Genomic DNA, 15,594 nt, shown 5'->3' on the forward strand with positions numbered 1-15,594 from the left:
GTCTCTGTGGCAGGGAGAGCTTGGTGCTTGGCTGTCAGAGGACACCTAGGTACCTGCTCTTTCAGCAGAGATCAGAGAAAACCTCCGATCTCTGCTGTTAACCCTTTACATGCTGCAGTCTATGTGACTGCAGCATGTAAAGGGCTGTCACTGCAGCATGTAAAGGGCTGTCACCATCGGACCCCCGGAATGTGATCAGGGGTCCTAATGGGTCCCTGTGGAAGTCCCCTAAAGGGACAAAAAAAAATAATTTTTTTTAAATTAAAAAAAAAAAGTAAAAAAATTATTAAAAAAATAAAAAAAAACACTTGTCTCCCTTTACTTTGTAAAAAATCAAAAATACAATCACACATGTGGTATCCGTGTGCGTCGTAATGACCCAGAGAAGGAAGTTAATACATTATTTAACCCCTTAATGACATGGCCCCTTTTTTTCTTTTTTCCCCATTTCTTTTTTTCCTCCCCCCTGTTTAAAAAATCACCACTTGTCCCGCAAAAAACAAGCCCTCATATGGCCATGTCAATGGAAAAATGAAAAAGTTATGGCTCTTGAGACGCAACTGCAAAACTAGTTGAAATTCAATGATTAGACCATTTTAAAAAACCTGCCCTGGTGGGCACGACAGGGTGGTAGGAAACCTGCCACTCAAGGGGTTAACCCCTTCCTGCTATATAATGTACATTTAGGTCATGCAGGTGCGGGGTATTATGAAGAGAGATCGCGGGGCGACCTCACTTCACGCAGCGTGGGTGAAAGCTGTTTACTACAACTGAATCCCACGGGCAATAGATGCAATCAGCAGCAACTTTTAAATTTCGGCAAACGATGTTTGGGGGTCCCGTACGCCCACCTCTGCTGTGAGATGGCTTGATAGGCTGCCTGTCGGATCGCAGTATGATGTAATGCTACGGCATTACATCATACTGCAGGAGCGATCAAAGCATTGCTAGTTGTGGTCCCCCAGGGGGGCTAAAAAAAAAAAAAAGTACAAATAAGATCAATAAAGTTTTATTAATTGTAAAAAATAAAAAAAATCTAAATCCTAAAACAAAAATACATATTTGGTATCATCGCGTCCGTAAAAGTCTGATCTATCAAAGTAGCACAATATTTACCCCACACAGTGAACGTCGTCTGAAAAAAAAAATAAAGAACGCCAGAAATGCACTTTTTCAGTCACCCTGTCTCCCAGAAAAAATGCAATAAGAAACGATCAAAATGTCCTATGCATTCCAAAATGATACCAAAATAAACTACAGGACATGTTGCAAAAAATGACCCCTCGCACAACTATGTTGATGGAAAAATTACAAAGTTATTGCTCACAGAAGATGGTGGCAGAAAATAATTTTAAAAAATTAGAGGTCTTTGAAAAAAAATAAAAGTAGTACAGAAAAAATAAACTATTAGTTTGGTATTGTAGTAATTGTACTGATCCGTAAAGTTATCAGGTAATTTTTGTTGCAGTTTGTGCGTCGTAGAATCAGAACGCAGCGAAAGATGGCGGAATGTAGTTTTTTTTCATTTTACTCCACTTAGAATTTTTTAAAAGTTTTTCAGCACATTATATGGGACTTTAAATAGCTCCATCGAAAAATACAAGCTAGTCCCACAAAAACAAGCCCTCATACAGCGACGTCGATGGATAAATAAAGGAGTTATGTTTGTTTTTTTTTAAAAGGCGGGAGGAAAAAACGAAGATGGGAAAAAAAAGGGGCCGCATCATTAAGGGGTTAAATGTGACCTTTGAGACGCCTGCACACAGCTGGGCCAGATCTCGCAGCGGAATCGAACCCTGAGCCTGGCCAGTGACCTCTGCGTACCTATCTGGATTCTTCATAATCTGTATTGCGGATGTGTCAGCCAGCATGCAATACAGATTATGCCGCGCTGACACGGGTCCTGCGGCCATTCTGCAATCATGACTGCAAAATGGGCACAGGACAAACTGCTTCCATTGACTTCAGTGGAAGCCGTCAGTGCGTAGCCCGCACAGAATTACTGCATGCTGTGATTTCTCCTCTGCGAGCAGAAAATCGCAATCAATTTCTGCTCATGGAAGTGATACCGCCCCATAGCATGCTAGGGAAATACGTGGTATGTGCTGTGGAGTCCGGAGGTGGACGCCCGCTGTGGACTCCGCAATGCAAATCCGCTGTGTGCGTTTGGCCAAAATAGAACATGCTGAGATTTTCCATCCGCGAGCGAAAAGTCGCAATTGATTTCCGCTCGTGGACTTGGAAACGTGATTTTCCATAGCGTGTCTATGTGCAGTATTTGCTGTGGAATCCGGAGGCGGACGCCCACTCCGGATTCCGCAGTGCAAATCCGCTCGTGTTCATGTGTGCAGCGGGCAGTTGGTGAACTGAGAAGGGTTTAGCAGTGAGACCCTCCTGTCAGTTACTTTCTTCCACAAGCTTCTGTACATTCAGGTGTTTTTACAGGAACTTATACTAATGATGCCCTTATCTTTGCAGTAAGTGCTGTTATCTTACATCACCCAGGCAGCAATGGTCTTGGTCTTCCTTTTAACCTCCGTCCAGGTTTTCCTTACTGCTGCATACAAGCTCTGCTCCATCCTGCTCACAGGGCAATCACTTTGAGTGCAGGCTGCTGTCGGCTCCGCATATGAATTGCCCGCCTTCCTTCTGACAGGGGAGGAAGCACTCTGATTGGGCTGCTGTGCGGAGGGGCGGGGGTTACAAGGAGCTGCTAGATAACAGCTCGTGCCGGCAATCCCCTTCACCTCAGGCTGCCGTCAGCTCTGGATTTGAACTGCCCGCCTGTACTTCTGACAGGAGAGGAAGCTCTCCTATTGAGCTGCAGTGCGGAGGAGAGGGTGATACTAGCGAACAGCACGCGTTCTGACAGAAAGGGCTCGGCGTGCCCTCTCCGGCATGCGTGCCATAGGTTCGCCAACACTGCCCTATATAGTTTGAAAATCATTCCCCTCAGTCCCGAGGTTTTAGTCATCCAACTATTTGTTTCCAGTCTGGTTCTCGTATCTGCGGTATGAGTCCCTGGATGTAGTGTCTAGCCTGTAAGTATGAGAATAGTGGGATCGGGAGTTCAGGGTATTTTTGTTTCATTTCTTCACATGTTAGGATCCGCTTTTCTCCTTTGTGTATGATTGATTTTATCTATTGAATCTATTCCTTGGGCCCTCCATTCAAATAAAATGTTGTGGGGATTACAGTCTTGGAAATTAGGATTATTTATTAATGTCAAATATGTGGATGTGTAAGGTGAAGTCTGTCTCGTCTCTTATTCCATGCTTTCCAAGCTGCGAGTATCAGGGGGTTGTGTTTAATCTTCTCTGGTAGTTCTTTATATGTGCAATGGAGAATGTTCTGCAGTTGTATTTTGCCTGCCATTGTCTGTTCGAGTGGCTCATTTGTGAAATATATGATTTGGAATGGATCCAGTCATGTGTGATTCGTGCCTGTGCTGCTAAGTTATAATCTCGTATGTTGGGCAGGTTTACTCTGCCGTTGTCTTTGTGTTTGTGTAGGGTTTTTAAAGCTATGCGTGGTCTTTCACCCCCCCCCCCCCCCCCCATATGAACTTTCTATATAGGTAGTTTATTTTTTTTACATCTTTTTGTTTTAAGAATATAGGTAATGTGTGTAGAATGTATAGCAGGCGGAGAAATTCTATCATTTTTAGAAGGCTGATTCTCCCCAAGAAGGAGACCATAAAGTTTTTCCATGTGTTCAGTGTTTCCAATTTTTTGATATATGGTTCTATATTTGTGTTGTATAGTGCCGAGGGATTTCTTGTAATTTGGATCCCCAGATACTGTATTGAACTTTTTTCCCACTTGAATGGGTATTTGGTTGCCCACTGGGGTTTAGCTGGTCCTCTGAGTAGAAGGGCTTCTGTCTTGTCAAGATTTAAGGTGTAACCCGTGAGTTTTCCAATTTTTTCAATTTCCTTTAATAAGGGTGTTAATGTGTCTCTGGGGTTGTTGACTATTATTAAGATATCATCTGCAAACGCCTCTACCTTTATTTTCACCTTTCCGTGGCATGTCCCTGCGAACTGAGTTGTGTGCGTTAGAAATTTGAGTAGTGGGTCTATTCACAGGTTGAACAGTAACGGTGAGAGGGGGCATCCCTGTCGGGCCCCTCTAAATACATCAATCTTTGGCGTGTTCTGTCCGTTAACTGTGAGGGTCGTTGTAGCATTCGTTTGTATAGTATTGATGTAGTTCCTGAAAATCTGTCCAAACCCTCACTTTCCCAGCAGTATGTTCAAGAATGGCCATGCCATTTTATCGAAAGCTTTTTCAGCGTCCAGACTTAAAAGCATCATTGTCGGGTTTTCAGGGTTTTGTGCTACGATCGTTGCCGCTATGGCGGCTCTAATGTTTTTTAGGGAGCTTCGCCCCTGGTGTGAAGCCCTTTTGTGATGGATCAAGTATGGACGGTAAGATTTGTTGTAGCCTATCTGCTAGGATTTTGGACAAGAATTCGTAATCGCAGTTTGAGTGCTATGGGTCTGTAGGATCGTGGGTCTGTTTGGTCTTTATTTGGTTTGGGGAGTAGGATTGTTCTGGAAGTTCCGAAATCCTCCACCAGTGTGTCGTTTGTGTATATTGCATTGTAGAGTTGTCAGTATTGGCACTATATCTACTGATAGCATCTTATAGTATTCTGTCGAAAAGCCGTCTGGCCCTGGTGTTTTGCCTCCTGCTGCCATCGTGATTACTTCCTGGACCACCTCCTCCGTTATGTCAGCGTCTAATAGCGCCCTCTGTTCCTCAGAGAGTCTTGGCAGGCTTACGGTTTCTAGCAGGCTATTTATGTCTTGCATATTGGCGGGTTCTGCTCTATATAAATCTTCAAAGTATTCATACAGTATCTGGGTTATCTCTTCTTGTTTTGTTGTGAGCTCTTTTCCATTGGTGTGTTTTAAAGTTAGTATTGGTTTATGTGGTTGTCTTTGTTTAGTCAGGTTGGCTAGTAGCTTCCCTGTCTTGTTGCCCCATCTGTAGAATTTATTTTTTAATTGGATTTGCCAGTGTGCGTGTGTGTGTGTACAAATGTATTTAGATGTTTTGCTGTAAGGAATATTTGATACGAGTTTTCGTCTTGGAGATCTATGTGCGCCCTTTGCGCTGTCAAAAGAGAGTCATGTAGGGTCTCAAATTCTGTTTGGAATTTTTTCCTTCTATGGGAGACGTAGCCTATGATGTGACTTCTCATCACTGCCTTTGAGGCTTGCCAAAACAGCGCTATGTTGTCTATATGTTCTCTGTTATCGTCTACATAGTTGTTCCAATGTAGTTTTAAGATATTCCCTTAAGTCTTCCGACTCTTTTAGGAATGAGGGGAAGCGCCACAGCCATGACATTTTTCGGGGGGTGACTACTTGTAGTTTTGTTGTAATTGGTGCATGGTCACTGAGAGATATTGGATGTATTGTGGATTTTTGGTGGTGGTCGAATATGTTGTTTGAAATCAGGAAAGTCTATACGTGAGAAAGAGTGATGGGCGTTGGAACAGCATGTGTATTCCCTGCTAGAGGGGTTTAAGATTCGCCATGGATCACATAAGTGAAGTTGGTCTATCAGTGTTAATAATGCATGCGTAGTTGAAGTTAATTGAGTAGTTGGCCCTGTTCTATCCAGTGAATCATCCTGTACGCTATTAAAGTCTCCCCCCAGAATTATTCGGTCTTCCATATATGGTTGTAGTTGCTCTACCAGCATAGCGTAAAAAGCTGATTGTTCTGTGTTGGGGGCGTATATATTTACCAGACTGTATGTTTGTGAGTCTATGCTGATTCTCAATATTAGATATCTTCCCTGTGGGTCGGCTATGGTTTGTTTTATTGTATATGGTAGATTTTTTTCTGATTAAGGTAGCCACCCCTCGGGAAGCCGATTGTATGTGATGCTGTGTAGCATGCCTCTATCTATGGTGCCCTTAGTTCGCCTTTCCCTTCCTTTTTCCAGTGTGTTTCCTGTAGGTACATAATGTCTGGCTTATGTCGTTTTAGGTGTGTGATTACTTTTTTTCGTTTTATGGGGGTGTTTAGTCCGTCTACGTTCCAGGATAATATTTGTAGTGTTTTGGGTGTTTCATATTCTACTGTCTCTGTGTCTAAAGGCATCGTGGTGTAGGTTTTTTGATCTTGTTTACCGTTTTGTTTGCCTCTTTGTCTTTGTTGCATCCTTCGGTCCCAGCAAGCCGTGGATGCAACTGGGTGGTGGTCGTGCCTTGTCGGCGGGGTCCTCCGATCTTCTTTTTGGACCGTTTTCTGGAAGTTAAGCAGGTCAGAGTTAAAAACATTAAATTTAACATTTAACATCAGCTTCTTTTTTCTTTTGCATGGACGTCACCACATCCACGTTTTTTGGGGCAGGGTTCTTGCGAAGGAAGGGGACGGGGTTCTTTCTATTTGTCGGTCTTATTCCTGTTCTCCGTTCTCCTCAATGTGTAGATGTCGTCTTGCTTCTTCCGGTGTGTTGAATATCAGGGACCTGTTGCCATCTTGAACCCGGAGTTTTGCTGGATATAATAATTGGAAGCGAGTGTTCTGCTCGTGTAGGGTTTTGCAAATTGAAGTGAATAGCTTGTGTGTTTGCGATACTGCTGCCGAAAAGTCCTGAAACAGGAGAATCTTGGCTCCTTGGATTGTTAAGTTTCCTTGTCTTCTGTAAGCCTGTAGAATTGCTTCTTTTGTTGCCCAGGGCATATACTTAGCTATCACTGTGCGAGATCGAGCTTTATTGTTGCGTCCATCTCCTGGTGGGCCAATACGGTGGGCTCTTTCTATTGTTAAAGGGTCATTAGGTGTGTCCAATTGAAGGGCCCGTGGGAGGTCTGTGGTTAGGTATGTTATCAGCTGGTTATTTGTTATTGATTCCGGAATTCCCACGAAGCGCAGGTTATTGCGTCGATGTCTGTTCTCCAGTTCATCAGGTTTTTTTTGTTTGTTTGTTTTTTTTCTTGTAGTATTTCGGTTTCTGATTGATTTTTTTTTTGTAGCGTGGCCTCTAGATCTGTTAGTCTTTGAGTATTGTCTGTGATTTGTGACAGCGCTGGATTTATAGATTTGTGTAATGTCTCAAGTCTGCTGTCAAATAGTGGAATAAGTAGTTTGGAGACCTCGTTGTCGCTTGTGTCATTTCCATGTTACTGTTTGTTGGTGTTTCGGAGTTTTGTGGAGAGTGGGGGGTCCATTGTTTCGATGCTATGGTCTGATGTGTTTGAGGTTCGGGGTGGGGTGTTCCTTAGGGGGGATGTAGGTTGTTGCGGGTTCTTGCCCTCTTTTTCCTTGATGGTTTTTGATGGGTCTGTTTTTCAGTTTTCCTCCTCTGTTTGTTTTGTCTGTGTCTGGTTGGCGTGTTGCTCTTGTTGAGATACTTGCGCTGCGTTCGTTTAGATCTTTTTTTTATATTTTCCCAGGCTTTTTGGTTACGTCGGATAGATGTGTGATTTATATGGTTATTTTTGTCTTTTCTTTTGTACTTTCTCCCTTTCACCCCACTTTCTCTCCCTTCTCCCCCTCTCCCTCTCTCCCCCCGCCTCCAATAATTCAGTTGCTTTGCTGCAGACTTTTTCTTTTGTGGATGTGGTTTTTCATTTTGTGGTTTATCTTTTCATTTCTATTTGTTTGGTTTCGCTGGCTTGTCTTGCAGCCAGTCTTTCCTTCTTCCTCTCTCCTCTCCTTGTTGTCTCTGTTATGTGCTTCTTGTTTGGGGACACCTGGGCCTCTTGTGTTTATTTCTCCTTTGTTTTCTTCCCCTCTATTTATTTACTTATGTTTTTCTTTCCCCCTTCTTTTACTGTCTCCTCCCTCCCCCTTTGCCTCCCCCCCCCCTACATCCTGGGGCTTGTTCTTCCGCACCTGCGGGGGGATGTGGGGTTCCCCCGCTCTGTTTGCGTCTCCCGACTCCTCCCCCTTCCTGTTGTGGTGGGCGGGGTTTGCCGCGGGCGTCCCAGCCGAAAATTTAGGCCGCGGTGTCTCGGCTGGCCCTCTGAGGGGTCGCTGCCCTGGAATGGTCTCCCGGGTCGTCCGGGTGCCTCCCCGAGTCTCTCTGCCCGCACAGTACCTGACGGGGGCTGTTGCAGCTGCGGACTGGAGCTGCGGTACCCGTCGCTGCGTGGCCCCGATCTTCCAGCAGTCTCCCGGTGAGTTTGCTGTTCTCGGGGGGGGGGTCCCCCGTGGGGGTCCCCCGTGTCTTTCTGTGGTTCCCCGGGGTCTTCTCCCTCTCCATAGTTCTGCCGGGGGGTAGTCGCGGTCCCCGTGACCGGAATTCTAGGCCGCGATCCTCGGTGCGGCCCGGGGCGCGGTGTCTCGGGGGTCTCTGGCGGGCACCGGCAGACTGGCAGGTCTTACCGGAGGTCTTTGGGGAAGGTAAGGTCCCGGTCTCTTGTGGGTTTTCTGTCCTCTTTCCTCCCGTGGCCACGTCCTGGTTTGCGGTCTCTGCAGGTCTGGTCGGGAGGTTCACCGGGGAGTTTTCGGGTGCCTTTTTGGTATGGGAGCCTTCCGCTTAGCAAGTGGGGGAGATGTTCGTCCCCCACAGCTGCTTTTTTGGGGCACCAGAGGGTCCCAGTGTCTCTGGGTTGTGGTGTTGGCAGGAGCTCTGTGGGGCACGTCCTGCTCCCTCTGTGTCCTGGGTGGAAGTCTGTTGCTTAAAGTTTATGCAGATAAAACTACCTCCAGCTACTGAGAGCGTTGTGACGGCTGTTTTTTTTGTGTGTGACAGAATAACAAGTAAGAAGATGGAACAATACTTCTGCAGCACCACCCATTGACTGGAGCATTCCTGTAAATCAATGTCAGACTCTTTAAACAAGTCTTTATCCAATAGGTGGCACTGCAGAGGTATTGTTCCATCTTCCTTATTTGTATATATTTCCCAGAGGAGCTTGCATGGCCTTATAAGCCTCCTCAATCGCCTCCTAGGTGTCTCCACGCACCTTCTAGGTTCTCTCCTTAAGGAGAGATGATACCCTTCCCGAACCATGGAATATGAAGATGCACTCTGTGGCCAAAAGTACTTGCTCATCACACCTATATAAGACTGTTAAATCCACTATTTTCTGAATCGCCTGTGGCCAATGCCACTTTTAAGGTATATTTTTTGCTGTGGATATGTGTGTTGAAAATTTGCAGCGTATCACAGTTCAGACAAAATGGAGTAGATTTCAAAAAACCTCAGCCAGCATAGATTGACCTACAAATGCGAAATTAAAAAGGGCATGGACTCCATTTGTTTGCTCGCTTGTCTTTGATTTTTTTTTTAATCTGTATATTTTTACATAAAAATCGCTTTTCAAATTGGATGTAAACATTTTTAGCAGTTTGCCTTCTATGCTTATAGTGTAGCATGTTGCACTGCAAGCTGGAGGGCTAGGATTCTTGTAGAATCTGTCAGTCTCTCTGAATCTTTTAGTTGGAGTGACTGATAGACTCTAAAACTATTGACATTAGGGGGAGGGAGAGATCCGTTGCATACAGTTTTTAGCAGCGAGGTAAGAGAGGCGCTATATCCTTGTTACAGCGGGATAGAGGGGGTGCTTGCAGGATATAGTGGAATAGATGTGGCTAGTTATGATTTCATCACTCTAGCTAACTATGTGCGGTGGCCAGCGCTGTTATCTAGCTGTCATTACTAGTACTGACTGCTAGCTCCTTACATGCTATGCAGTCCAGCACTCAACCTTTATGTAGTACAGCCTCCTGTATGATACATATCAGACACAGTGCTGATTTTCTCTCTGCTTTCTCCTCCTCTGTGCTATCAATATCATAATCCATCAGCACAGTCTGACATGACCAGCTAGAGCCAGTGCCACGTCTGCCTGCTAGGAGCATAGTATGTGCCGTAAAAGTCACTGATCTCTTCAGTGATACTACAGATGTTTATCTAGTGCTGTGCTTTATTTTACAGCCGTTTACAATGGGGGTGGCTGAAACACCTAAACCCCATACATTTTACATGCTGACATGTTATAAGGGCTGGAGCTTATTATATGCTTGAAGGGGAATAGAAACTTGCAAAAAAAACTAGAACCAAAATTGTGGAAGCAGCAGACGACGCGGGTTTCTCCCTCCATTCCAAACCTATTTAAGGTCTCCACTCCACACTGCCACAATTGCCACAGTTTTTTTTGTGTGCAGTTTTTAGCGGTGAAACAAGTTCGGAACACCTGGGGGCAAAAGTACTAAAAGTGTGGTTGGTGACAATGTGGCGCACAAGCTCTGAGTGTAGAGCTTTCTTTACAGGTTAATTAAAGAGAGCCCGTCATCCGTTTTTTTTCCCCATGCAATCTAAGCTATGCATGTAATGGTGCTGACAATGTGATTGGCTTTTAACTATATACTGTAATATGTGCCCGGTACCTTTTACAGTCCTCTCTTGACCTTTTCCAGCACTCTATTAAAATGAAATCCTGCAAAAGCGCTGTCAGCAGATGCCCACGCTTGTGTACTAACCTCCATTTTTTACTTGCACTCCCTTCATGTGCTGAATGTGCATGCTCTTTCAAGGCCATCACTCGAATGGTCACCTAACAAACAGCCGAACGGCGTCTGATCTATTGTAATGGATTTATTATAAGGTGGGGAGGGCAGGATGTCACTGTCATTTCTTCTACACTATTTAATGAATTAAGTGTACACCTCTGATTGCTGCTTTTCAGTTTCTGCATTACAAGAAGCGATGATATAATCTCCAATTCAACACCCCATTTCACCTTTATACGATATGTAAAATTTTATATTTTTGTCCACATTTTATTCAAAAATTTACCTCATCAGCTCTTCTCTCCGATTTTTTTTAAATGAACGGAAGCAGATATATGAACAATGCTTATATTTTATGTGTATTAGGTCGCTTTGAAGAAGAATTTATTAAGATGCGTATGGAAAGGTTACAGGCCTGGATGTCTCGAATGTGTCGACATCCTGTTGTATCAGAGAGTGATCTTTTCCAGCAGTTCTTCACTTTCCGAGATGAGAAGGTATATTGACAGGGCAATATGTTCATATATTGCTTACTTGTTTTGGTTTGTCTTTTAATAATATTGTATTTCTTTTCTTGCTATGATATACTGTTTGTAATAGGTGAGTCTGTTCACACATACTGTTTTGGGGGTTTTTTTCCCTTATATTTTTTGTTTAGAAAATTTAAGCTACTACATATTAAATAACCTTTGAGAAATTCCATCCACACATTGTGTTTTAATTAAAAAAAAAATTTCAAAGCATGCAGTAGTTATTTAACTCCTTCCCAACAGCCATGTAGATATACGTATTTAAATGTCCTGAATGAGCCCATCACGATAAGTGTGTGGAGGTGCTGTCCAGTTGTCATGATAAGCCTGGGACTTTCTGAAGGCCTTTTAAAGAGGTTCTGTAATTTAAAAAAAAAAAAAAATTCTATACTCCACTATTCCTCCCTCCTCCAATTTTCTCCTGTCTCTTGCCATCCCTGGTGGGAGGTCACCCAACCTCCAGCTGGCTGATTCTTCATTTTCCTGTGAGGTTACGTACATTCACAAGCCGTCTTCTTCCTGCCCAGCAATGTATGCTATGTCACTAGTGCACAGGCCTGCAGGGAATGTCAAGCTATTGCAGAGACTGCATTGTCTCTGCAATAGATCAGCATTCCTTCCTAGCCATTGAACGCTACGTCACAGGGATGTCACCTGTAGCATGTCTTTTTATGGTTCAATAGGTTTTTATTTATTTAGTCTATCAGTGACATACAGTAAATGCAATTTAGTGAAACTAGGTATCAAATAAACAGTGTTGACATACAAAGTATTTGTCTTCATTTTTCAGATTACAATTTCGCTCTTCTTGAGGTAGCTTGTTTTAACTGTAGAAACACTTTTACGTAACTCTTGTAACGTTTATCAATAGCATACTAATTACTTAAACATATATAAGTATGCTGATATGAAAAAGAACAAAAAGGAAAAAACCCAAAGTGGGCTATGTTTTAGAACAGGTCTCGAGTCAATTGCTGTTGGCAACTTTCTCAAACTTTTTGTTAACACTTATTATTATAACTAGACCTTAGAGGGTTGTTTGTGCCTCAGATGCATTCGGGAAGGCGGGAGTTCTCACCCACTCCTGTAGCGTGGGTCTTGTTGATACTATTCTTACTTCGCACTTTCGGCTTTGCTATTAAGGAGAGAGGAAAGAAAAGAAAAAGAAGGGGGGGGAGCGAAAGGGGTATAAGAATGGGAGGAAGGGGGGCGATATCCAGGGGGAGAGGGATAGAGGAGCCACTAGGGGCTCTGGGAAATGAGATCAGAGGGGGGTTCTGGTCCGCTCGGCAGGAACCACCCACTGTTGGACACTGTCTGGGGCAGTGTCCCATGGTAGTTATATTCAGGTCGGCACCACTCCGCTATTTAACCATTGATTGAATTTGTCCGAGGAACGAAAGCTTATCCATATCGCCCATGTAGCGTAATAAGTAGAAGACTTAGCATCATCCCTGGCCCTTAGTTCCTCCATGTATTGAATGTCGTCCATGGCTTTTGCCCACATTAAACATGTGGGAGACTCCGTTGTGTTCCATTTTTGCGGAATCACCTGTCTCATTGCCAGGAGAAAAAATTTGAGGATTCCCTTCTTGAGCAAGGCTTCGGGGCCTGGAGTGATGGAGAGGAGAGCCATCTCTGGTGTAAATGAGATCTCCTTTTTGGACAGGACATTGTATAATGCATTTATCGCCCTCCACCTGGAAGACACCAGAGGGCAGGACCACCAGATATGAATCATCGACCCTAGGTCATTGAGGCATCTCCAACAGTTGCTGCTAATGTTGGGGTACATCTTGGCCAGGCGCACCGGGGTGCGATACCACCTGGACAAGATTTTGTAGTTCATTTCGTGGTGTCTGCCTGAGACAGACATCTTGTGGGTCATGATAAAGGATTTGGCCCAGTCGCTATCCTCAAGGTGCTTGCCCAGCTCCTCCTCCCATCTTCCCCTGTAACCTACCCCACCGTCTGGCGCATCCCCGGCTACCAACATGCCATAGACCGTGGAGATCTCCCTTTTCCGATCAGGGGACGTATCACACATCTGCTCGAAGGGGGTGGGCTGGCGCAACACCTCCGAGACCTGACCCTGTGCCCGTATGAAGTGGTTTAACTGTCGGTATTGAAACCACGCACCGGCCCTCTGGCTCCCCTCTCCCAGTAGAGCCTCTAGTGGCATGATTCCCCCTGTTGTCGTTACATCCTTTATTCTAGGGATAGGTGTCTCTAACCTATCTAGTAGGGGTAGACCTCGTGCACCCAGCGGAAATTCCGGGCTACCTACTAGGGGTGTCCAAGGGCCGGGTATCGAAATCAGGCCTGTTTTTGCTGTGAAACCGTCCCATTGTTTCAGGATGGTCTCTAGGAGCGGAGAGACCGTGATCTCTTGGCGCCCAAGACCGCCCCTAAGCCAGAACAGGCCCCGCCCATTGAAGAGAGCTGAATCCTGTTCAAGCTCAACCCACCGCTTGGTATTTCTTCTGAGCATTAGGTCGAGTATACATTTGCTTATTGCCGCCCTATGATACTTTGCGAGGTTCGGGAGACCCACCCCTCCCTTTTCTTTTTTTTGGGTTAATATTTTATAGCTTAGTCTGGGCCTTGCTCCGTTCCACACAAATTTCACCAGCGCTCTTCTGAGACGTGTGAAAAAGATTTTAGGGATCTGGATCGGTAAGGTCTGGAACAAGTAAAGGAATCTGGGAAGAGCGTTCATTTTAAGTGTGTTAATCCTGCCGAACCACGATAAGGTCAGGGGTCACCACCTCTCTAGGTCCTTCTCTAGCGCCGAGCACAGGGGTTTGTGATTGATATCGAACAGGCTGTCTAGCTTGGAAGAGATATTAACACCCAGGTATCTAATGTGATCGTCTTTCCATTTCAGTGTGAATCAGGATTTTAGGAGGGCGACTTCCGCGGGAGGTAGATTTATGTTTAGGATTTCTGACTTGTTGATGTTTATTTTAAAATTGCTCAGTCGGCTATATCTTTTAAATTCTTGTAGTATGACTGGGAGACTAGTTTGGGGGTTAGTCAGATAAATAAGTCATCCGCGAATGATGCTAGTTTATGTTCGGTGCAGGGGGCTGGGAAGCCTTTGATATCTGGATTGCTTCTTATTGCGTTTGCGAGGGATTCCATTACTAGGACATAGAGGGTGGGTGACGGGGCAACCCTGTCTCGTGCCGTTGCGGATGTTTACAGGGGATGAGAGCCTGCCGTTGACCCGGATCCGCGCCGTAGGACCTCTATATAGTGCCATGATCCAGTTCCGCAGCCTAGGCCCGAGTCCTATTTTTTGGAGTGTGGCTTCTAAGAAGCCCCATTCCACTCGATCAAACGCCTTTTCGGCGTCCACAGATAGGAGGCATAGGGGGTCTTCCTTCTTGTTGGGCTCGTCCAATCAAAGATATAGTCCGTATGGTATTGTCTCGTGCCTCACGGCCCGAGACAAACCCCACCTGGTCTCCATGTATCAGCCCTGGCACAAGGGGTTGTAATCGGGTGGCTATGGTTTTAGCAAAAAATTTTAAGTCCACATTTAGAAGGGAAATTGGTCGATAACTTCTGCATTGTAATGGGTCTTTACCCGGCTTTAAAATCACTGTTATGATTGCCTGTAGCGCCTGAGGCGGTAACGGGCAATTCCTAGAGATGGGGTTGAAGGAGCTATGTAGTAGGGGTGCTAGTAGGTTCCCGCATGTCTTATAAAATCTAGGCGTGAAGCCGTCTGGGCCTGGGCTTTTACCGATTTTGAGCTTCTGGATCCCCTCTAGAATCTCCTGTTCGGATATGTCGGCCTCTAATGCCTCTGACTCCTCGCCGGATATGGGGCCTGGGCCGTGCTCCTCCAAGTATGACACCACTCCTGTGTCCCCGGTTCCCTCAGGGCCCGTGTCGTTCTTGTGGATGTTGTAAAGCTCCTCGTAATATTTACGGAAGCATTCTACTATCTCTGTGGTGGTATGCACTTTTTTTCCTCTAGAGGCATTCAGTGCAAAAATGTGTGAGTGTGGTTCTCGTGGATTTAGGGCTCTGGCTAGCCCAGCGCTACATTTGTTTCCATATTCATAGTATCCGCCTCTCATTTTATCTCTAGCGCATAGGCTAGCCTGGTCCATGATTGATAGGATCTGTTGGCGTAGTAGGGAGATTTCTGCACCTGTAGTTGCAGTGGCTTTTGTTTTGTTGGATAGTTCTGCAATATCCAATTTTGCCAAAAGTCCCGCAGTCTATCCGTCCTCTCTCTTGAGCCTAGCGCCGTGTGAAATAAACACTCCCCGTAAGACACATTTCAGAGCCTCCCATTTCATGGGCGGAGCCGTTTCATCTGTTTTATGATTTTCTATGAAGTTTTCTATAGTCTGGCGTATCTCGCTCAGGCAGCAGGGGTCTCCCAATAAATTATCATTTAGACGCCAGCTGTGTTGCCCAATCCTGTTGTCTCCCCCCGTTAGTGCCCCGTAGACCGGTGCGTGGTCCGACCAGATAATTCTGCCTATCGAGCTTTTGGGTGCTAGGTCTAGGAGGCTATGCGAGATAAATAAGTAGTCTAACCTACTATAGCTGTTGTGTGCA

General features: G+C 45.0%; 1 protein-coding gene across 1 annotated transcript in view; it reads left to right on the forward strand.

The window, feature by feature from the left end:
* The window catches only part of SNX9 (sorting nexin 9), a 122,975-nt gene that overhangs the window by 63,396 nt on the left and 43,985 nt on the right, over positions 1-15,594 (forward strand). The window contains exon 10 of the mRNA XM_066596089.1: positions 10,850-10,980. Within this exon, the coding sequence (XP_066452186.1) occupies positions 10,850-10,980 (131 nt within the window). The remainder of the gene's footprint in view (positions 1-10,849; positions 10,981-15,594) is intronic.

Source organism: Eleutherodactylus coqui, chromosome 3 (genome assembly GCF_035609145.1).
Source record: "Eleutherodactylus coqui strain aEleCoq1 chromosome 3, aEleCoq1.hap1, whole genome shotgun sequence".
Taxonomy (NCBI): Eukaryota; Metazoa; Chordata; class Amphibia; order Anura; family Eleutherodactylidae; genus Eleutherodactylus; species Eleutherodactylus coqui.